This window comes from Gekko japonicus, unplaced genomic scaffold (genome assembly GCF_001447785.1).
Source record: "Gekko japonicus isolate JY-2015 unplaced genomic scaffold, Gekko_japonicus_V1.1 scaffold48, whole genome shotgun sequence".
NCBI lineage: Eukaryota > Metazoa > Chordata > Lepidosauria > Squamata > Gekkonidae > Gekko > Gekko japonicus.
The window spans coordinates 1,146,323-1,169,983 of NW_015174273.1; the positions used below are offsets into that span (position 1 = coordinate 1,146,323).

A 23,661-nucleotide genomic window follows, 5' to 3' on the forward strand; every position below is an offset into this window, starting at 1 on the left:
AAGACAGAGATGCCAGATACATGTGCTTTTCAGGTATCTGAGCTTTCCATTACTACCCCTTTCCATTTCAGCCCCCTCTGAAAAATAGATGCTTTATAAGGTATTTCTCAGTATCGCATTTTAGAGACACAACCACTATCTTAAGAGTGACACAACAATAAAAATTATCGATGAATTTTTGAAACATCTCTAGTACTTCCAGGAAACTGAAAAGGCCAGCCACTGGAAAGTAACTAGTTAAATAAGTTTAAATGATGTAAAATAAGATTCTTATAGTAAAATCTGTATTGACCTTTAGGCATTACAGTTGGAAAAGGAATATAAGCAAATAAATTATCCTAAGTACCTCAGAACTGGGCTGAAAATAGTTTTAACCTCAAAAGCCTCAGAAGGTGATAGTGTCAGGGAGTCCTCTGATAACTTCTCTTACAGTACAGTCAGGGCTTTTTTTGTAGAAAAAGCCCAGCTGGAATTCATTCGCATAATAGGCCACACCCAACAGCAGAAACTCATTCGCATATCAGGCCACACCCCTGACAGCACAGCTCATTAGCATATTAATGTCATCTCTAGAGAGCATCTTGTTTCAGACTATCCAAGATGGCTTCCCACATCCTGGGAAGCCCCGTCGCCACCTCTCTGCCGGATTGGGTGCCCACTTGTTTAGTGAGGGCACTGCTGTCAGCCATCACTTCCCATTGCTATTTGGCTGGCTGCCCGCACCTTCACTCGCTAGCCGTTGCCTCCACCCTATCTACAGCAAGCATTACCATCTGCTTCCCAGCAGTGGCAGATGCTCACCCTCCTAGCTAGATGATGGCAGACCAGCACTGGCAGCTGCCTTTTCTTATTTCTCTGCCCCTTTCCCTTTGGGGCCTGGGTGACAGTGCCCAGCTACTGCTTGCTTTGGGAGGGGGGAGCACTTCCTGGGCACTCCCACCAGCAGCTGCTGAGGTAACCAGGAGCATCAGCTTTTTTTTAAAATAACCAGGAGCATCAGCTGATCGCAAGTGTGTGTGTATGTGCGTGTGTGGGGGGAGAAGCAGCTTGTGGTCAGAGTCTGAGGGAAACCCAGAAAAAGTTGAGCTCGCTTTCCTGGCCTTTCTCCGCTACAAGTCATCCCCTTGGTACTGTGCCTTCCAAGGGGGAAACAGCCATCAAGATAATGTTACATGACGCGGCATTTTACGATTGAGTCTGGCCTGAAGATGGTCCTTTTTAGAACCCGTTAATAAATTAAATGTAGTTGGAATGGCTTACATTCAGTGCTAATCTTTGGGTCTCGGATTAATCAGAAGTGCTCGTCTTTATACTCTGGCGCTACGGCAGTGGCCTTTCTCAAGGATTCTAATGGCATTTTGTATGAACTTTTGTTGAAGCAAATGGGCTCAACGGCATCCAACTGCCTGCTCCTTTGTTCCTTCCAGAGCCAATCTTTATTGTGGTTATCAAAACTGCCAGCAGGTATGACTGTTCTCAGTTTCTACAAATTACTGTAAAAAGGGCAACGGCTGTTACTGTCAGTGCTAGGATATGCCATCTAAATGATCAGAAATATTTCCAGATAATTTTAGTATGTACATAGAAATGAACTGACCACAACAGACAAGCCCTTTTCAAAATAACATATTTTTAATTGCAGAGGAAAAACACCCCCACCCCCAAGCTACAAACTCAGTTAATGTCACGCCTACTCAAACATTTGCCATCTTCTGAAGGGCAGATGAGAAAATGTCGCAGACGGGTCATTGTTTCCCTAGGAACTGGACCAAATGTTGCTAATGAGATTTATGTCCAGTAAATGCAAATCCACTTATTGGCCAAGATCCAAAGAGCCATGAATCTCATCCTGTAAGCTTTCAACTTGGTTTTCTCAAGCAGCAGCCCCTATGCAAGCTAGCAAACATGAGTTTCAAAAGCTGGGACAATGGGAGGTCAGTAGTATTTAGGGGAGAAAATCAACATTTCCACTGCAAGTATAACTGATAAATTAATGGACAGGCGTATATGTGGGTATTAGTCGTGGCATCCATGTCCAGAGTTAGGATACCTTTAAACACCAGATGCTGGGAGACAAACAAGAAGGTGGCTCTTTCCTTCAGGCCAGTTTTCAACTTTCCAGAAGCCCTGAGATAGCTCCTGTTAGGAACCGACTGCTAGGCTGAATAGATCTTCGTCTGTTCTTCTATATCAGTAATCCCCAATGCAGTGCCTGTTGATGGGTTTCCTGGTGCCCATTAGCTTCTTCCCCAAAGCAAAGAGCCAATCTTGGCTTTGCACCACCTCACTGGAGCAGAAGAACCTAGAAACAACTAACTTAATAATAAGAGATACTTGGTTTTTAAATTCCCAGCATTTTGTGATTGGCCCCAGTACCCTTTGGCGGCCACTACCTACTTGGCCTAGCCCTCCATGATGGCAGCCATCATTTTGTGGCAATGCCCATCCCCTTTTCTCAAAATTCTAAAAGTATCCACAGGCTCAATAAGATTGGGGACCCCCATCCTACATGATAAGAACTTTGGGGAACGGATACTACAAAGCCATGCTCATCTTCACAGTGAACATTAGTTGGCCAATTAAGCTGCCTTATACGGAATACTGAAGACAGGGACGGCAAAGGATGAGATAGTTAGACAGTGTCATAGATGCAACGAACATGAAATTGAGCCAACTTCAGAGGACGACGGAAGACCGGAGGGCCTGGCGGGATTTGGTCCATGAGGTCGTGGAGAGTCGGACTCGACTGTGCGACTGAACAACAACAATACTGAATCAGACCCTTGTTCCATCAATGTCAGTACTGTCTACTCAGAGGGTTACCAGGATCTCGGGCAGAGATCTTTCATATTACCTACTACCAGATCTTTTTAACCGGAAGTGCCATGGACTGAAAGTAGGACCTTCTCCATGCAAAGTAGGTGCTCTACTAATGAACTAAAGCTCCTCTCCCTAAATAAAGTTAATAAAGATATCTATGTATGAACAAGGATGGGAAAGATGGGACTCAACTCTCTGCCCAGATTGTCCAGCTCCTGAACTGTCAAAAAGATTAGTGACTTAGAAGTGAATCCTACCGGGATATCTAGGAGCTTTTACTCCAATCCCGGGGAGCTGAATCCGCCCCCCCCCCCCCCCCCCCCCCGCAGTGGCACGGAATAGATAGAATATCTAGTGGGATAACTCCAAGCATTTCTGCCTACAGATCCTTGCTGCACCTTAACTGTCAGCTCCCAGGACACCAATGGAGCCTATTTAACAGACACAAAAGCATTCTAATGTGCCCCGATGGCAAATTTTTAATGCTAAAAAAAATTACTTAATTTATTACGTTCGCACACAAGATGGGCCGAAGAAACCACTGGAGCAACCGCACAGTGAGAGGTCATTGCTTTTTCCAAAAGATAATGTATGTAATTAAAGATAATCATGGTTTGCAGAATCGGGGGGGGGGGGAACAGCCCTCCCCCTTGCAGGTTCCAAAAAAAATGTACCTGGCCTTGTCACTTTTGATCTTTAGGAAGCAGTCGAAGACGGTTTTATTTAAGATCACATTTGATTTTGTTTACTGTCAGTCCTAGATAGTGATTTTAAATTTTGGTTTTTATGTATTTTATTGTGTATATTTTATCTACATTGTATGCCGCCTTTTACAATGAACATGAAATTAAGCAAACTCCGAAGCATGACGAAAGACAGGAGGGCCTGGCGTGACGTGGTCCATGGGGTCACAAAGAGTCGGACTCGACTGTGCGACTGAACAACAAAAACAACATGCCACCTTAAGTTCTGTAAGGTGGCTAATAAATGTTTTAAATAAATCAAATCAGAGGAGGGAGGGGGAGAGAGAGAGAGAGAGAGAGAGAGAAATCCTTTTGGCATCTCCCTGGGATCTTAATTCCTGGGCAGGGACATATGGGAGAAGATAGTCCTTCAGATACTCCAGTCCCAAGTCATGTAGGACTTTAAAGGTCTATATCAACACCTTAAACGGGGTTTGTGAGTGGATCCGTAGCCAGAATAATTGCTGTAATATCAGGTTTGCATGCTCCCCATAGCTGGCCCTGACCAGCAGTGTAACTGCAGCATTCTGTACTAGCTGCAGCTTCCAAACACTAGGAGCCAGTCTGGTGTAGTGGTTAAGGGCGCGGACTCTAATCTGGAAGAACGGGGTTTGATTCCCCACTCCTCCACTTGCACCTGGCTGGATGACCTTGGGCAAGCCGTAGTTCTGATTAGAGCTGTCTTTGAAAAAGAGCAGTTCCTGTTAAGAGCTCTCTCAGCCCCACCTACCTCACAGGGTGTCTGTTGTGGGGAGGGGAAGAGAAAGGAGTTTGTAAGCCGCGCTGAGGCACCTTTGGGTAGTGAAGGGCGGGGTATAAATCCAATCTCCTCTTCCTCCTCCTCCTCTTCTTCTTCTGTAGCCCAAGCAGAGTGCATTGCAATAATGCAGTCTGGATGCAACTAAGACATGGCTCACCGTGGCTACTCTGACTGAACCAGGTGGGGTGCTTGCTACCAGGGCCCCGGTGGAGCAACCCAATGAGCCAGACAGGGTGCCTATGATGGTGCAGACTTTGTACTCCTCCTACCTCAAAGCTGGTTTCTGGAAAACCAGGGCATGGACCATCCCTTCAACCCTCATGGGCCTGCCTCTTGATGGCCCAGTGACTCCATCCCTGCTGAGTGAGTCACCTCCAAGGGGGAAGTGCAGATATGAGCAAACAACAAGGGAGAGCATAAAACATGGGAGCGGTGGGGGGAGCTGCTGCCCATTGCCCAGGGATGAACTTACAAAGACCCCTCAAACCCATTGAACAAAACTTCTACTGCTGCCTGACCCATGCAAAGGGTCTGTCTCATCTACCTCCTGCCTGTGCCATATGTTTGGGTGGCACAACAGTGCTGGAGAAGGCAATGAGCTAGGTGATATTGGGCATGCATCAGGATTAGCGGTGTGCATTTGGTATTTTTTGAGCCAAATAAATACCTTCTCGGCATTTTTCGGGTACTTTTTAAGCTGAATACCAAATTAGAGCATCTATTCAGTAGCTGAATAGAGATTCCTGAATACTATTTGGCTTTATTTGGTTCCATTATACCCAAGGTGGCCATTATTTATTATTTATTGAATTTCTGAATTTCTGTCAGTGGCATATCCACTTTTTAAAAAACATTGATCTTATTTAAAAAAAAACAAAACATACTTATAAAGATTTGACTTTAAGCAATAATTGATTTTCTTCTCTCCAATTTCAAAGTTTTACTTGTCTGCCGTGGTGAGATCTGAAAAGATAAGAAATAGAAGCAACACAATTTCAAAAGCAAAGTATTGAATGATGCAGTGGTTTTTAAATAGTTGCTAACTTTTTTAAACATTGAAAATCCTAGGTCACACTGTGCCAAAATGTAACTCTTCGTCTTCCTGAAACTGTCATGTATCAGTAGTCAAACTAGTTGTAAAGTACATACATTAACAAAATATGAATGGTAGAATAATGTTTATCACCAGTCCTATCTAACTTTTAATAATACAGCTTTTAAAATCAGATGACTCATCAGTCATCTCTAACTGCCATGTCATGCTCAAGGTTCTGTATACCTGTATAGGAAAACAACATACCATTGAAGAATGCCACCAGAGGTCACTCGACCAGCTCTAGTCTAGAGATTAAATAACATGCCTTTGCTGGATTCTGCTGGGCACTTTGTCATTTTAATAACACTTTCATTCTAGAAAGTTTCAGCAGCTACAGTCATGATGCTTAATTGCTCTCATTTATCTCTCTAATAAATGATGTCATTGACTTAGTGCAGTTGTAGAGAGACAATTGGCAAGCCAATATGTAAATCTGCTACATTTAACCATGGAAACCAACAGCGAATGCACAGGCCTATGGAAAAGAGCAAGTGACTTTAAATAGGAGCAAAGCTGTTTTCACTTACATAATCCAAGATTGCTATAAAACATTTATGCCATACAATGTTCATGCATCCCAGAAGAATGATAATAGAGCAAAACAGATTATGCCTAGTGTGCACGTGTATGTATGTGTGTGTGTGTATGTATGTGTATGTGAGACAGATGGAAGCTACACAGGGTTGTCCTTGATCGGGTACTGTGGAAATTTCAAATGAGTAGCTATCAATTAGAGATCAGCTCTGCAAACTGCAAAATGACAAATCTACCCTTTCCATTTTGAAATCTTACAACCTCAATCCTAAATCTATTTGGGTGGAAGTAATAGGTTTAGGTGTAAGGATGTGTTGCTGGTGACTAGATCAAGTTAAGTCATGTCATAGTATTCCCCATTACTATGTATCTATATGAAAGTTGGACAATGAAGAAAGCTGACAGGAAGAAAGTTGATTCCTTTGAAATGTGGTATCGGAGGAGAGTTTTATGGATACCATGGGCCCCCAAACAGACAAATCAGTGGGTTCTAGATCAAATCAAGCCTCTTCCTAGAAGCTAAAACGACTCAACTGAGGCTATCGTGCTTTGGTCACATCAGGAGAAGACAAGAGTCACTCTCTTCCCCTCAACCCAGCCCTGGGTAGACTTTTTTGTTTATGCCCCTGACTATTCACAGGCAAGGGCTTGCTGTGGTGGCTCAGTGGTTAAGATGCTGAGCTGCAGACTGGAAAGTAGTTCGGCAGTTTGAGACCCGAGTGCCGCGGGACAGAGTGACCTCCCGTCTCTGGTAACAGTGTTCCGTGCACCTTGGCGTCTAGTCATGCCGGCCACATGACCACGAAAACGTTTTCAGACAGCGCTGGCTCTTCGGCTTGGAAACGGAGATGAGCACCGCGCCCCTAGAGTCGGATTCTATTGGCTTTCGAGGAAGGGAAACCTTTACCTTATTATAATATTACAGACACCACGGACCACCAAAAAGACAAATGGATTTTAGATCAAATCAAGCCTGATCTCTCCCTAGAAGCTAAAATGACTCAACTGAGGGTCTCATACTTTGGCCACATTATGAGAGAGACGAGAGTCACTGGGAAAAGACAAGACTGCCAGGAGAAGTTGAAGGCAGCAGGAAAAGGGGAAGACCCAACATGAGATGGATGGACTCCATCGAGGAAGCCGTGAGAGCCCTCCTTTTGCAAGACCTGACCGAGGCTGATAACGGCAGGATGTTTGGGAGGTCATCATATGGCCACCATAAATCAGAAGAGAACAGCTCTGACAGAACTATGGCTTGCCCAAGGTCATCCAGCAGGTGCAAGTGGAGGAGTGGGGAATCACACTCGGTTCTCCCAGATTAGAGTCCGTGCTCATAACTACTACACCAAACTGGCTCTTCTTGAGAAGCGTCCTGAGTGATCTACATAAAGGTCGGAAAGACTGAAGGGGGGGGGGGGAAGGGCCTAAAGGGAGAAAGGAGGAACCTGAAAAGGGACAAATGTTTTGAACAGCATTCCTCCTTGGGGGGGGGGGTAGGGAAGCCGATGCTCCCCATGCCCTTCCCCAGACCGATGGCCAGGCATTATTATGCCATCTCTGGGACTGGATTTGTGCAGCTCCCATTGCTACGGCAGCTCACCACCACCACCACCATGCTGGACTGATAACAGACGATACAGCAACAACGTGCAAATTAGTAGAGCAGTATCTCGTTGCTGCAATTAATCCCTTTGCTGATTTTTAAAAAAACTAAATTCTATTGGCTAATATTAAACAAACCTACAGACTTGTAAAAGTCCACGGCAGATTCCGGTAAGTATTAAGTTGATGCATCTAAAATGCTACTAAAAGCAGTGATGTGTGTGTGTTTTATTTCAGGGTTTGTTTTTCTCCCCCCACCTCTAGGCACCTGCCCCTGCTCTATCAAAAATTGGTTCTTTCCAGGGTAGCAACTAATCCCACGATAGAATGCAATTAATTATGGATTAAGAAATTAAGTCACGAGAACTGTCTGTTCTTCAGGAGAGGATTCTGTGAGGAGGAAGAAATCTGTTGAGATAAGATTGGCAGAAAACAACATTGCAGGCGGAGAATGCCCTCTGCTTCAGACAGCCATCCTAATAGATTCCTTTTCTCACCAAAGAGGTGATGGACAAAGGAAAGAAATGTAACACAGCTTGCGCCGAGGCCTAGAGAGAAAGAACAACAGTGTGAATGTGACAAGAATCACAAGGAGCCACCCGATGCCTCCCGTTTTATTGGTCTGTATGACAGAAGCGGCTCTTCGGTATTCTGTTGAGGTCTTCCCTTTGCACTGCTACAAAGACTGGTTTGTGCTGCTACCGACCAAGGTGTTGTTCACGGTAGAACATCCTCTGCAGCCCGTCCCCTTCCCGGCAGGTTCCCATAGAACCTTTATGTAAAATTCATTTGGCTTGATGACAGCAATTGCCAGATTTTGAGGATTATCTCCAAAGCTTTTAGAATACAACATCCTAATCTTGCAAATGCAAAAAAAATACACATCTCTCTGTTATTGGAATACATGATAGAGGTAGTAGCCAAAGGAACAGCAGAAGAGGTTTTCTAAAAGACATCCCTGCAGTGTTTTGTCCTTGGGTTACAATCTTGTTAGAACACAGCAGTTCCAAGAATATTCTCATCAGAGATTCTCACTACATAATTCAGGATTGTAAAAAGTGTTTGGTGTGGTTTGTTGTTGTTGTTGTTGTTCAGTCGCACAGTCGAGTCCGACTCTTCGTGACCCCATTGACCAGATCCCGCCAGGCCTTGGTGTGGTTAGTTCGTATATAAAAAGACCCATTTTTGGCAGAAGCAATGTTTGAGTGTCTGACTCTATGTAGAGTTAATCACAAAAGAGTAGCTACGTGCCAGCCCTGTTCTGACTGGTCAGGATTGAGAAGCGCCCATAGAGAAAGCTGGAGGTGATCACAGTTAAATATATAGAGCAAGCGAAGCCTCTGTCTGTAGCACTCTTTGTTTACTTAGTGAATGTTGTATATATGCTGTTTCTCCAGACTCCTGTTTAAAGCAGCTTACAAGTAAAAAACAACATCCTAAAATCATAAAAACATAATCAACAATCAATATTAAAAACAAAACAAGCTATTAAAAGCAAGCCAGAGGCATCAAATCAGCATAAAACAACCACTGAGCACCCTAAAAAAATCCATAAAACACCCTTCAAGCTAGAAGCAAACCATAAAACAGCCTGAAAGAATAAAAACCCCTTTAAATAAAAGCCTTGGTAAAAAAACAGAAAAACATTTTGGCCAGATGCCTGAAAGGCAGTGAGGGGAATCCAGCTAGCATTTATGCTAATGAAAAAGGGAGGGTTACATGCCAATAAAGGTAACTGGACTGGGGGGAAAGGGAGGAATGGTCCCCTTTGACCACCCAAACAGTTATGGCTAGGGATCATAAGGCTGTATAGACAATGACCTTGTGGTACAGGGGCTATAGTAAGGTAGATAACTGGGCAAGATTGAATTAAAACTCTGGTTGCAGTAAGGGAAGCACCAGAAGAGTTTTAAGGGAAAGGGCATTCCACAAATGAGGTGCCAACACTGAAAAAGCCCTGCCTCTGGCCATCACCTGCCCCACTTCTAAAAGTGGGGGCACAGAGAGCACACTTTGAGATGCAGATCTTAACTGGTAGGGTGGACAGGATGGGAGGAGCAAAACACATGTTGAAGAAGGGGAAAAACCCTGAAGCAATAGGGACATTCAAGCAACAAAAATGAGAATGCAGAAGAGTCCAAAGACAGCCCGAAGTTCCTGCTACCCTGTATGATTGCCTCTGAACTCCTACAGCTTTCTCTCCTTGTTTTGGCGGAGCCTCCAGACTTCTCAGCAGTCAGAGCCAGGCGTGCATATGGCTATACTGCTGATGAGTGTAACATGTAGTCCAGCTCTGAACCTGTGTACATTCCAGAAGCATTAAAACTTCTTTCTTTTTTAATATTTCCCCCCTTTAAATACACAAAAACATAGTACTTGTGACCAATGCTCCCTCTAAGCTGTGGAGTCTTGTGAGCAAAAGTTCTACTTTGTGAGCAACTGGCATTAAAGTTGTGAGTGAGCGATTTGGCTACTGCGTAAATTAGATTGCCATCTTTCTTGAGCTAAGACAAAAAATGTTTGAACCAGAGGCTAAAAAACTGATTTAGCTCACACTAACTCAGCTTAGAGGAAATGCTGCTTGTGATCACCCCGATGTATCAATGCCTCACAAAGGTGAATGTATTATTGCACCTCATGTGGCTCCAATCACACACAGAAGTTGCTGCGGGATACTCACGGATGCCGGGCGGATTTAACGGGCGCGAAATATTGATACAGTTGGGAACTTGAGGCCCCTTGCATGTCTTTGGTGCCGGGTTTATCTATCAGCCCGGTTTCCAATTTGCCCTATTTGGGCAAACTCATTGAGAGGGCGGTGGCGTCACAGCTACAGGGTTACCTGGATGAGGCTTCCATCCTCGATCCCTTCCAGCCCGGCTTTCGCCCGGGTCACGGGACGGAGACGGTGCTGTTCGCTCTGACGGATGATCTCCGTAGGCATCTGGATCGAGGTGGTGTGGCGGCACTGGTGTTAGATCTGTCGGCTGCGTTTGACATGGTCGACCACCAGCTGCTGGCCCGCCACCTCTCCAACGTGGGGATTCAGGGGCTTGCTCTTCAATGGTTTGCCTCTTTTCTCCAAGGTCGGGACAGAGGGTGGCGATTGGGGAAGGTACTCCCTTGAGTGTGGGGTGCCCCAGGGAGTTGTGTTGTCCCCTATGTTGTTTAACATCTATATGCGCCCCCTCGCCCAGATTGCCCGGAGTTGTGGGCTTGGGTGTCATCAATATGCTGATGATACCCAGCTCTATCTGATGCTAGGCGGCCAGTCGGACTCTGATCCCGATGACCTTTATCGGGAATTACAAGCTGTGGCTGGGTGGCTCAGACAGAGTAGGTTGAAATTAAACCCGGCAAAGACAGAGGTCCTGGGCCTGAGTTGGACCGGTTTGAGGTTGGGGCTCCCACTCCCGGCCTTTGGCGGGGTGCCGTTGGTGCCTGCGTGGGAGGTTAGGAGTTTGGGGGTGCTCCTGGACCCCTAGTTAACGATGGAGGCCCAGGTGGCAACCACTGCCAAGGCGGCCTTTTACCATCTGCGGCTGGCTCGGCAGTTGGTCCCCTACCTTGACCGTGATGACCTGGCCACTGTGATCCATGCAACGGTTACCTCGAGGCTGGACTACTGTAACGCTCTCTACTTAGGGCTGCCTCTGTCGCAAATCCAGAAGCTGCAGCTAGTGCAGAATGCTGCGGCCAGGTTGTTGATGGGCCTCTCTAGGCACTGGCTGCTGATAGCATACTGGATTCACTTCAAAGTGCTGGTTCTCACCTTTAAAGCCCTGAATGGCCGGGGTCCAGCTTACCTGAAGGACCGCCTCTCCCCGTATGTTCCCCCAAGAGCACTATGATCGGGGAGTCTCCACCTCCTGGACGTTCCAGGCCCCCGAGATGTGAAGTTTGCCCCCACTAGGGCCAGAGCGTTTTCGGTGGCGGCTCCTACCTGGTGGAACGAGCTCCCAGAGGAGATCGGGGCCCTGTGGGACCTTGTGTAGTTCTGCAGGGCCTGTAAGACGGAGCTCTTCCGCCAGGCCTTTGAGTAGGAGCCGCCGCCGCCACTATTCCACCAGTGTGGCATTGTCCTACTGTTGTTTCCATCATATAGGGCAACTATCGCCTGGCAGAATGCGCGTAGAACAACACTATTGGAGACCGTGCTAGAGACAGCTGGCCGCCGCACTGGATTCACTGATCCCATCTTGGGTGATTTATATGTAGGAAGACTAGAGCACTTTAAATATTGTATGGTTTTATTGTGTATTTTAATGTGGTTTTATTTTATTGTATTTTATCTATTTAATGCGGCTTTTGCCATATGTTAGCTGTCCTGAGCCGTAGGGAGGGCGGGATATAAATCTAAAAATAAATAAATAAATAAATAAAAATCACAAAAGCGCATCTGGCAAGTGTCGCGCACCCGTTGGCAAGCTGTCGCATCCCGCCGAAGATTCGGAGTTAAAAGCTACTGCAGGAACTCCACTATTTTACACTTGTGACGGGCCACAGATGGACGTCCTCCGTCTGATCGCTCCAGCGCCGCATGAAGCGCACCAGAAACGTGTGCCGACAAACTGCTACCCCCGATTCCCTACCATTGCATCTGATCGTGTTTGGCCAGGTCACAAGTGTGGCGCAGCGAAACGCCACGTCTCCCCCCCGCGTTCTCTGGCCAGTGTGAACGGGACCAGTGAGTGATTAGACACCCCTCCCTTTTTTTTTGCTTCAGGTGCCCTACCATTTAGAGAGCAAGAATGAGAAGTTGTCTGTTGATTTTAATTTCTGCACATCATAAATTGCACAACCGTGTGCTATCAGAGAACAGCTGAAGTTCTATAGCTGCAGCAAGATCTAAATAATTAAACAAAAGGATGTCGGGGGAGAGAAATTTTTTAAAAGGGAATCCTTCCCTTGAGCTTACAAAAATCGACTCTAGCGCAACCAGCCACGGGTGCCATTTTAAATCTGCCTACCTGCTCAGCATTTTGCAGAGGATGCTGACTAAACAAAAGACTAGATTGAGATCCTGAGATATCCGCTTTTTCTCCCACTCTCTCCCCCCCCCTTTCTTTATTTTTATATCATCTAGACTGATGAAGAGTTCTGGAGAACTTGAAAGCTTGCACTTTGGTTGACCCCGAATGAAAGATACTGCATGAGTTCTTTGTGTGGAGATTTTGCTTTGGAACAGCATGACTGCCTGCAGTCTCTTCCTAAATCACTGAAAGTGCCTGTCCTCATCCTCAGAGGAGGCTGCTGCTGCATCTCTCCATGTTTAACTGCTCTGGCTGTACCTCTTTTCTAAGCAGCCTCTCCCGGGACTCCGCCATTTTGATTTCTCTCTGCACAGAAGTAGATTAAGCTGCTCAGAACACTGACTCACACTGAGGGTGGATTCTCAGAAGACAGGTGGTGCTTGTGAAGAGTGTGTGTGTGTTTGTGTGTGTGGCCATTTAGCAAGTGGTAGAACCATCTAGTTATCCATGCTATCCTGTTCAGTAGAGGAGCAGACTTTACCTCATTTCTGCACCTCATTTCTCCACCAATCTGATACCCAGGGAAACTGTACAGCAGTAAGACTGTCCTCGCTGCTTGGCAGGTCAATACACACAACCAACCTAGCTAGCACGAAGCACACCGTGGAAAACAGGGCCCTGGAGTTAGAAGGGGCCTCATCAGCTATTTATTTATTTACTCCATTTATAACCTGCCTTTCTCCCTAACAGAGGCCCAAAGAGGTTTACACCATTCTCCTGTCCTTTGTTTTATCCTCATAATAATGACAATCCTGTGGGGTAAATTAGGCTGAGAGTGAGTTGTCCGAGGTCACCCAGTGAACTTCCATGGCAGAGTGGGGATTCGAACCCTGTGCTTCACAAACCGTAGTCCCGCATTCTAACCACTCTACTACGCTGGCTCTCCCACACCCTGCTCAATACAGCAAATCCAAAGCTAGAGCATCCCGGACAGATGAACTTCTGACTGAAAATCTCTGGTAACAGAGCGTTTATCCCACCCCAAATAATTTCTTTTAATAGGGTCCCAACCTCCAGGGAAAGCTTGGAGATCTTCTGGAACTACAGCAGAGATCAGTTCCCGTGTAAAAAATGGCTGCTTTGAAGGGCGGATTCTACAATGTTATACACCACTGGGGTCCTGCCCCTTCCCAAACCCCAAACTCCCCTGGCTCCATCCCCAAATTTCCAGGAGTTTCCCAATCCAGAATTGGAAACACTAAGTTTCTCCTAATGTTGAACTGAAACCTTCCATCCTCGAACGAAATCCCACTAGATCGAGTCTTCTCCTCTGGAGCAGCAGAGACAAACTTTTACCCTCCTCTATGTCACGCTGCTTAGTAAATTGTCTGCATTTCTCCTTTGCTCTTCCACAGCCTAAACGAGGGGTGTCAAACATAAGGCCTGGGGGCTGGAACCGGCCTGTCCAGGGTTCTTATCTGGCCTGTGAGCAACTGGCATGAGGGAGGGAACAGGGGGATGCTCGGGGGGAGGGAGTGAGCAGAGCCACTCCAATTGTGGCTTCAGCACAGCAGAACCTGCTGGCAGATATTTGCACACTTCCCATATGGTGGCTGTGCTCTGGCCTATGGGGGGGGGGCGTTCTTCGGCAGTTTCTTCCACACGTCGGGGGCCTAGTGCTGCCACCAGGCACGCAACTCAGTGGCCAGGCCTCCCTCCCCCATGGACCACCTAGTGGCCTTCAGCCATAGGAAGCTGCCACATTGGGGGGGGCTTACACTGATCACTGGGTGGCCTGGGGCCTCTGCCGCACACACGGCCTTGTGTGCAGGCCTTGCCTGCTCCCCCATCAGATGATCCGGCAGCCTTCAGCCTGGGGTGGCTGCTGCCACATGGGGGTGGCACAGCTTGCTGATTATCGCGGGCTTGAACCCCCAGCATCACCCCATGGATCACCTGGCGGCCTTGGCAGGAGGTGGCTGTTGCCACACAGGCATCTCCGGCTTATCAGGCTTTTCTTGGCCTGGGTCCCACTGTGCATGTGGCCTTGGACCTGGCCCACCATCCCCCGCTTCCTCAGGTGGGGCGATGAGTTCAACTAGGATCACCTGGCGGCCTTGGCAGGAGGTGACTGTTGCCACACAGGCATCTCTGGCTTATCAGGCTTTTCTTGGCCTGGGGCCCACTGTGCATGTGGCCTTGGACCTGGGTCACCATCCCCCACTTCCTCAGGTGGGGCGATGAGTTCAACTTGTCTTCCCAGTCCTTTTCCCTGGTGGCTCGGGAGCAGGGAGGAGCTTGCAACACCCAGCCACTTAGCGTTTTTACCCTGGAGGCCAGGGCTCATAGCACTGGCAGCAGGAGTGGACTGGAAAAGGGGGTTGCCCCCCCTCCAGGCAGTGAGGGAGCATCTGCCCAGCACTGTACTGCTGGCTCTCCAGTCTGCCTATGTGGGTATTGCAGTGAAGACACACCAACTTGGAGCTTACCGGCTGCTCTCCTTTATAAATTTTACTAACGAGCAAAGCCCATTGTGGATGAAGACAACGGGTCCTAGGAAGGTAGGGTGGGTGGGTGGTAGATAGATAGATAGATAGATAGATAGATAGATAGATAGATAGATAGATAGATAGATAGATAGATAGATAGATAGATAAGATAGATAAGATAGATTAGATAGATTAGATAGATTAGATAGATTAGAAAGATTAGATAGATATAGAGGGGTTGGGAGAGAGAGGAAGGAAGGAGGGCGAGGGGGGCGACAGAGACAGTCAGAAAGACAGACGGAGATGGAGGGAGGGAGGATGAAGGGGGGAAGAAGTCAAAGTGATGGGGAGGAAGGGAGAAAGAGTGAGAGAGGGGAAAAATGAAGGGAAATAGGAAAAACGGAAGAGAGAGTGAAGAAGGGGGTAGCGGCATAAATGTGCCTGCGGCCCGCCTCACCTGCTCCCCCCCGAAAGCCTGGGAAGGTGGGGGGATGGAGCAGTGGAAATGGGCTGTGGCAACCGGCTCAGCACTGCTGCCCCTCGCCTGCTCCCCCCCGAAAGCCTGGGATGGTGGGGGGTGGAGCAGCAGAAACAGGACGTGGCGGCCAGCTCAGCATCACCGCCGCTGCCCCTCGCCTGCTCCCCCCGAACGCCTGGGAAGGTGGGGGAGTGAAGCAGCGGAAACGGGCCGCAGCAGCCGGCTCAGTGTCGCTGACACCGCCCCTCACCTGCTCCCCCTGAAAGCCTGGGAAGGGGGGGTAGAGCGGCAGAAACGGGCCACAGTGGCCGGCTCAGTGCTGCCACCGCTGCCCCCCCTCGCCTGCTTCCCCCGAAAGCCTCTGAAGCCGGGCGGGTGGGAGAAGCATTGCGGTGGGGCCTGTTGCTGCCCTCCCCTCTCACGGTGAAGCAGGCCGGGCTGCCCCAAGGCCTAGTAAGGCCAGGGGCAGCCGCAGGCAACAGAGCCGCAGGACTGCTGGAGGCTACGGCGGCAGGTGGCAATGCGGGATCACGGCTTGGCAGCAACGGAGTCAGTGATGGGCCCAGTGCGGTGTCGGCCGGGGCTGTGGCGGTGGACGCGGTGGCAGTGTTTGTGGGGCCAGCCGGGCCCTGGGGAGCCCCTCACCTACTCCCTCCCGAAAGCCTGGGAAGGTGGGGGGTGGAGCAGCAGAAACGGGCTGCGGCGGCCGGCTCAGCACCGCCACCCCTCACCTGCTCCCCCCCGAAAGCCTGGGATGGTGGGGGGTGGAGCAGCAGAAACAGGCTATGGCGGACAGCTCAGCACTGCCACCTCTGCCCCTCACCTGCTCCCCCCAAAAGCCTGGGAAGGTGTCAGTGGTGGGCCCAGTGCGGGTGCCGGGTGGGGCCATGGCGGCGGAGGCGGCAGCGGTGTTTGTGGGGCCAGCCGGGCCCTGGGGACGGACATCGGCGTTGGTGGCAGGGGGGATCGGCAAAAACGGGGTGAGGGAAACAGCGACTCTGAGGTGCTTCTCTGGGGAGACATTTAAATGTCTCCCCGTGGCCTCTGGAGTGCTCCCCAGCTCCCTGCAGATGGTCCTGTCCTGTCCGAGGACCAGAGCAGAGTGAGCTGAAGGCGCTGGCCGGAACTGACGTGGGCAGGACTCTGCTAAGCAGCCAGCCAACCCAGCCAGCGTCTTCTGACTGGCAGTTCTTGTGGCCAAACACTGTTGGCACGCATAGAACGTTGTGGGACCAAAACTCAATTATTATATAGGGAGAGATATCTCCACTACCTGGCATTATGTTTTATGGCACCCATGGCCTGGCTCAACAAAGTCACATTTATGTGAAATCCGGCCCTTGTAACAAATGAGTTCAACACCTTAGGAGGGTATAAGTTGGGGGGGGTTTTAAACCCAGGAACGTAGGTATCAGAAATTTGGGGAAAGCTGCTTTATGTTCTTTCATATGTATTTGTGACCCATAGATCACCAGCCTTGTATTGTGGCCTGATGCATCTTGATAAACCTTTTGTTATTTAAAGAGGATTGTCAAGCATCTGGCAGACCAAATGCATGAGTAGTGGGCTGTTTGGAGGGGTGTCATATATTATACAGACCAGGTGTATCTGGAACCTTACCCATTGCATATAATCCTGGATTGATTGTGTAGGGCTAGAGCAGGCCTGCTCACCATACCTAATGCAGTCCACTTCCTATATATTGTGATCTGCCCACTGTTTGTCAATAGAAATACTGTTTTTTCAAGTCCCAGGCAGGAAGCGAAACAGGTTTGTTAATGCAATCCACTTCCTATATATTGTGATCTGCCTACTGTTTGCCAATAGAAATACTGTTTTTTCAAGTCCCAGGCAGGAAGCGAAACAGGTTTGTTGAACTATTGGCGGGCCACATTCAGCTTGCTAGGTCAGTTGTCTTAAAGCAAATGTGATATGTGGCTACGTGTTTAGCAAATACTCCTCTCCTTCAAATGCCCCCTTCCTCCTATCTCCTCCCGAATGATTCAATATGGAAACAATCTTGGCTGCATAGATTTTTTAAGACACATCTGATTTTGCCCCTTACCCATCGTGGCATCTTTCCCGCTTGAGGGTCATGATGATGAAACTGGAGCACCAAAACCGTCACCACCACAGATAAGCCGACAATCACCATGATGCTCGCAAAATACTGAGCTGTGGGTGCAAAAGCCACAAAGTTATTCAAAGGTTACTTACTATTTTGAGACACCCAAAAGAATTGGTTTAGTTTTTACAGCCTTCTCACTGTTGTTGTTGTTTTAAAGACATAAGAAAGCATAACATGTTCTGCATTACAACGTTATAGCCATAAAACACTTATACAATGTATGTGCCCAAACACCTCCTCAACCTCTGAATTTAAGTATTATAGATGCTGCTTCCTCTAGTCCATTGGACTATTTTTTTGTCATCAAGGTCAAGTCACACTTTATTTATCGCAACTCCATAGAGCCTTCAAGGCAAGAGACATTCAGAGGTGGTTTGCCATTGCCTAGCTCCTCATCACGACCAGGTTCATGAGTAATTTTGGCTGGTACGTGGTTCATGAACTGACGTTCATGGCAGGTCTATCAGCATGACTTTTCACAAAATTTCAAGCAGTTCGTGGAGGTTTGCGCCGATTCGTGAACGGATACAGACTGTCTCCACTCAAACAAAATGTTTACCAAACTTCAAAGCAACAGGAGGCAGAATTCTCCAGCCTTGGAAATACTCTTCGCAGTTTCAAACTAGTCATGTCAATTTCTAGAAGGTTTGTTTCCCACCATTTGCCAGCATTCCTTTATGTTCAGTTTCCATTTTCTTGTACAGAACTTGCAAAATCCCACCCCCTTACTTGGGTTTGTAACTCTGTGCTTTGAGATCAGTCCTTTTACGCTTGCAATACCAGTGACACTGGGTTCTGCTGGGCACTCTGTACATTCTATTGGTTCTGCTGGGCTTGCAAAAATGCCCCTTGCTTGGATTGTAATTGAGGTAGCATTGCCATATTGGCATTGGGTCTGCTGAGCACTAGTACATTGCACTGGTTCTGCTGGGCTTTCAATCCCCCCTTGCTTGGAGTGTGATTCTGTGCTAGACATCAGTCTTATTGAGCTGGTATTACCACAATGGCACTGGGTTCTGCTGGACACTAGTACATTGCACTGGTTCTGCTGGCCTTGCAAAAATGCCCACTCTTCAGTTTCTATTGCAGAGATTCTCTGGTTTGACCCTAGTCCTGTTCGGTTTGCCCTGCCACAGTGGCACTGGTTCTGCTAGGCACATTACACTGGTTCTTCTGGGCTTGCAAAAATCCCCCCATCTTAAGTTTCTACAGAAGAGATTCTCTGGGACTTTGATTCTGTTCTGCTGGGCTTCTATTGCCCTTGCTGCTTTTTCCTTCTCCATTGGAAACAATGGAGGATGGGGGCACATTTCTGGAGTGCTGTAACTCAGACCCTGTAAATCCAATCCTCGCCAAATTTGGAGGGTAGGTAGAATATAGTTTGATGTCTCTAGCTTGCACAGGATATGCTCCTGAATCTGTGTCTGTCAAAATGATTGTTAGCTGTCATTTCCCTGGAAAGCACTTTCCTGGGGGCACCTTTTGGGGGGGGTGTAACTCAAACCCTGTAATTTCAATCCTCGTCAAACTTGGAGGGCATGTAGAGGATAGTCAGCTGGAGATCCCGTGTGAGTTTGGTGTCTCTAGCACACAAGGGGCAGCATTCTACTACACCACGAACCTCAGAAACCGAACCAGTTTGTTTGGCTCTTAAAAGTTCATGACGGTTCGTGGTTTATGAACCAGGCATGCAACAAACCATGAACCAAACCACATTTTCCTGGTTCATGTCCATCCCAGGAGAACTCCAGGACCCACCATTCCACAAATGAAAATAGGAACATTCTGTTCTCATGGAATGCCCTTATTCTCCCAGCCAGGCTGACTACATGAGGAATTCAGAGAAGTCTTTTCCACTGCAGAAAATGGTATTCATTTATTCTGCAAGAGCCTGTTCTGTACTAACTTCTGATATGAGTTCTGTTAACATTTCCTCCACTTGCCCCTATTTATCTAGTCCCACTTAGAGATGTGACCCCAGCAAGCCTGCTAGGGACAGGTGTCTGGGGGCCCATGGAGCATGTGATTTTTTTTTCTTCTGTATTACGAGCAGTCGGTGTGAGTGAGGGACCCATGACTCTGGGGTCGTATAGCAGCTGGGCCCTGGGAAGTATGTCAAATGCTGAAGAGCCTATTGAACCTTGTGTCAGCATACTAACAAAGGTCTGGATCCGGCTGCACTAACGTCTTCACCTTCCTGCTGCCATTGCAGCCCAAAATGTTTCCCGACACTGGGTCAGCTGAAGGGGGGAAGCAACAAAACCTCTTCCTCTTGCACACATGAAAATGATCTCTGAGATACGACCCAAAATGTTTAAAAGGTATCCCCAGAAGACAAAATAGGTTACGTCAGGGAGAAATATCAGTTAACAAGCACAGTAAACAGTCAGGATCCACTGGAGCATACAGAATTCCAGCCACTAAGTTAATTCTAATCACCATAGTACAGAGCTGCATCTCTGGCGCAATAAATTTGAGGAATCAATTCAACAAATCAGGGCAAAGCACTAAACAGTGTTTAAGCTGATAAACTAATAAGAACACCCCCAAATAGTTTCCCTCCCCACTCCTGTATGTATTCCTGCATATGAATGGGCAGAATGCTATAAATTTAGGGAAGCTTCAGGGAACGGGAAATAAAAGTGAGCTCTTTCGATAACTCCTAGCTGGACAAAGCAGATTAAAAACAGGCCCAAACAGAAAGACCACCTTTGAGGGTCATTTTAGTCATAATGTGGTGTCATATTTAGCTCCCGAGTGCATAAACATGTTTAAAATCATCCTTCCCTCTCCGTAGGGACCCGTGGAAACTGTGTCCCTTTGAGGGGAAGGACAGTAAACACCAAATGTTTCAGTACCCTCCCTAGGGTTGCCAGGTCTCATAATGTGGTGTCATATTTAGCTCCTGAGTGCATAAACATGTTTAAAATAGTCCTTCCCACTCCGTAGGGGCCCGTGGAAACTGTGTCCCTTTGAGGGGAAGGACAGTAAACACCAAATGTTTCAGTACCCTCCCTAGGGTTGCCAGGTCTCCTCAGCCACTGGCGGGGTGGGTAGGGTGCCCAGGTCAAGGTTGGGAAACTTCTCAATAAAAGAAATAAAAAATAAGATACTAGAAATAGCTGAAATGGACAGAGTAAACATGGAATTAAAACAGAAAACAGAAGAAGTGTATTGGGGGAAATGGAAAGAAATCTATAAATGGCTAAATATAAAGAAAATTAATGTAGATGCGGAATAGACTAGCCTGTAGGAAGAATAATAGGAAGAACTAGTTGCGTAAGTTCATTGTTTAACCCAATTGAAATTTTAGAAGTTATAAAGTATATGTTATACAAAAAAATGTAAATGTTAATGGGAAAAAACGTTATCTATTATATAATAAGTGTTAAATGATGTGATGGTTTGTAAAAAATCAAATAAAAAGAGTTATTAAAAAAAAAGGTTGGGAAACTTCTGGAGATTTGGGGGTGGAGCCTGGGGAGGACAGGGACCTCAGTGGGGTACAGTGCCAGAGGGTCCACCCTCCAAAGCCTCCATTTTCTTCAGGAGAAGGGATCTCTGTGGTCTGGAGATGAGCTGTAATTCCGGGGGATCCCCAGGTCCCGCCTGGAGGCTGGCAACCCTAAGTCCCTCCCCAAACTACAATTCCCGAGATTCTTGGCTGGAAGCTATCACAGTGAAGCTGCAAAAAACTAAGTTTTATGCTGTAGTAAACCACAAAATCTTGCATATTTGGAAAGAGCATTGTCCTGTGCATCATAAACATAATTTTAATTGGCTGGCCTCCTTTCCACTTCCTTGAATAACTGAAGATGTTGCAGACAGTAAAGGTGGACATGCACATAGAGAAACGGAAGATTTGCATCTTATAATAATCCAGCAGGCAAGTCACTCCAGTTCTGCTATCACCGTTCTGTTCTAACTCATTGCTCAGGTACACCAAGGGACTGTGAAACGTGTCAGAAAATATAATTTGGATGATGCTGCCTGGATGAAAGTCAGGGAAGTACAGGACGGATGAAGTACGTTACTTGTGAACAAAAATGGATCCCTGCCAGATCTTTAAAGTCCTTCCAACAATGTGATTCCACAAAAGTAGTCTAAAATCAGCCAGTATGAAGGCACATATAAAGGAAGATAAAGTTGCAGTCGCACAAGTAGGAATTTTTTTAAAGAGTAAGGATGACTCTGCCTCATGTTCACATGTTACCCATGACATTCTACCCTCAAAGATGTAGTTTCTTTACCCCTGGGATGGTGAACCGGCTTTGCATGAGCCACATCAGGCAGAATAGCAGTGCCAGAAGGCAACATATGGGGAAGGCCTTGGCTTCTGTGCCCTGCTTGCTGGCCCTCCAGAGCAATTGGCTAGACTCTGTGTGAGACTGGATGCTGGACTAGATGGACCACTGGTCTGAGTCAGCAGGATTCTTCTTATGTTCTTATGAAAGAAGAGGTTACCTGGCTGAGAAACCTGCTAGATGAGAAGCAGCACACAGAGCACACTGCTTTCAGTAAAGTCTACAGATATTTCTGGTATAAAACATGCCCCAAGTGCCTTCTAATTCCCTGGCAGCCCACTCATCTCTAGAAATCGTAATCCTATTTCATGTCCTGTTCTGTTTCAAACTTAAAGAGTTTTAGGTAGGGTTGCCAGGTCCTACCTGGCAGCTGGTGGGGGGAGTCTTGCTCTTCTCTGGGATCTTCTGCTGCGCATGTGAAGCACACGCAACGACGTCACTCGAAAGTGATGTCATCATGTTGCTGACATCTGGGAGGTGACGCTCTAGTTTTTGGGCTAAACTCTATGGTTTGTGGCTGATTTTTACCAAAGAGTTTTGCCTAAAAACTAGAGTGTCACTGTGCGACGTCGGTGATGTGATGATTTCATATTTGGGTGATGTCATCACGTCACCTTTGGGGCCAGTTGGGAGCAGGAAAACCCTAGTCTGGCAACCCTAGATTTAGGTAGTGGGAATGGAGGGGGGAAATGCAAGTAATACTTTCCTATACTACTGAGAATTAGTGTACCATAACCTTAATGAGCACAAGCTATGAATCAGGATATGCCCTGTTTCTAGTCTCACCTTTGGCCTGCCATCTCTAGTAGCTGAAGGCAAACCGCTGAGCCCTTGTCTGTAATAATAAATAAAGCCTCCTTTACTGATAATCTATGTGAAGCCCTTGGCAGACACCAAAGTATTGCATCTGTGGGTATGTATGTATACTGTTTATATTCATTGTGTGAGATACAGAGTAAGTGGCACTGATTTTGCATGAGAAAAAGCAAAATCTCATTACTTGGAATCAAAACAGGGACTTCCAGTTTCGGCGACACGAATGGCGGGTGCGCTCCATCGGAGCTCCAATAGGAGCGGCCCATGACATGGCAGAGGGGTGCCAGACAATTCCAGACCCCCCCCTGGGCCCTTGTAGGAGGCTCCCAGCCTGGCTCCGATAGGGCTCCGCTTTGCCCCGATAGGTCCCGCAGCACCATTATGGCAATCAGAGGTGCACACCGGATGAGCAAACAAGGAATCAAGCACTCTTGCAAAGCTCTCCTTACCTTCGCAGCCGACATGGAGTGAAGCATGAGTGTTAATCTTCATTAACTGAGCATGCAGTAAAGCGCCCATCCGAACCCCCTGAGTAGCAATGATGGAGGGGGAGGGAGTACGCTACCCCCCCCAACTTTAAGCAAACTGTTAAAGTGATCCAGGGGGCGAGAGGACACGATCTTTTTTGGATTTAAACAAGAAAAGTATGGATTTATCTAAAGCGACACTATAAACAACTTCCGTGGACTTTAAAAAACTTTCCCTGAATCGTAAACAATGGTTAATCAGGCAGAAAAGATGGCGAAAAGAACGAAGCACTCTCCAGGAACTGCCTGACAAGCGCTTCCGGCTTCCAAACCGGAAGTAAATACTGACTTTCCCAGCATGTTAGCTACAGCATTGCACCCTCTGTTGGATCAGATGACTAATCTCAACAGCAACTTTGAAGCACTCCAAAAATAACTTAAAGAAATGAGT

The 23,661-nt window shown here is 47.2% G+C and overlaps 1 protein-coding gene across 1 annotated transcript in view; it reads right to left on the reverse strand.

Moving 5' to 3' along the window:
• LOC107120931 (neuronal acetylcholine receptor subunit alpha-7-like) overlaps positions 1-23,661 on the reverse strand; it is a 158,882-nt gene that overhangs the window by 677 nt on the left and 134,544 nt on the right. Inside the window, exon 10 of the mRNA XM_015423721.1 lies at positions 17,561-17,670. Coding sequence (XP_015279207.1) covers positions 17,561-17,670 — 110 coding nt within the window. The remainder of the gene's footprint in view (positions 1-17,560; positions 17,671-23,661) is intronic.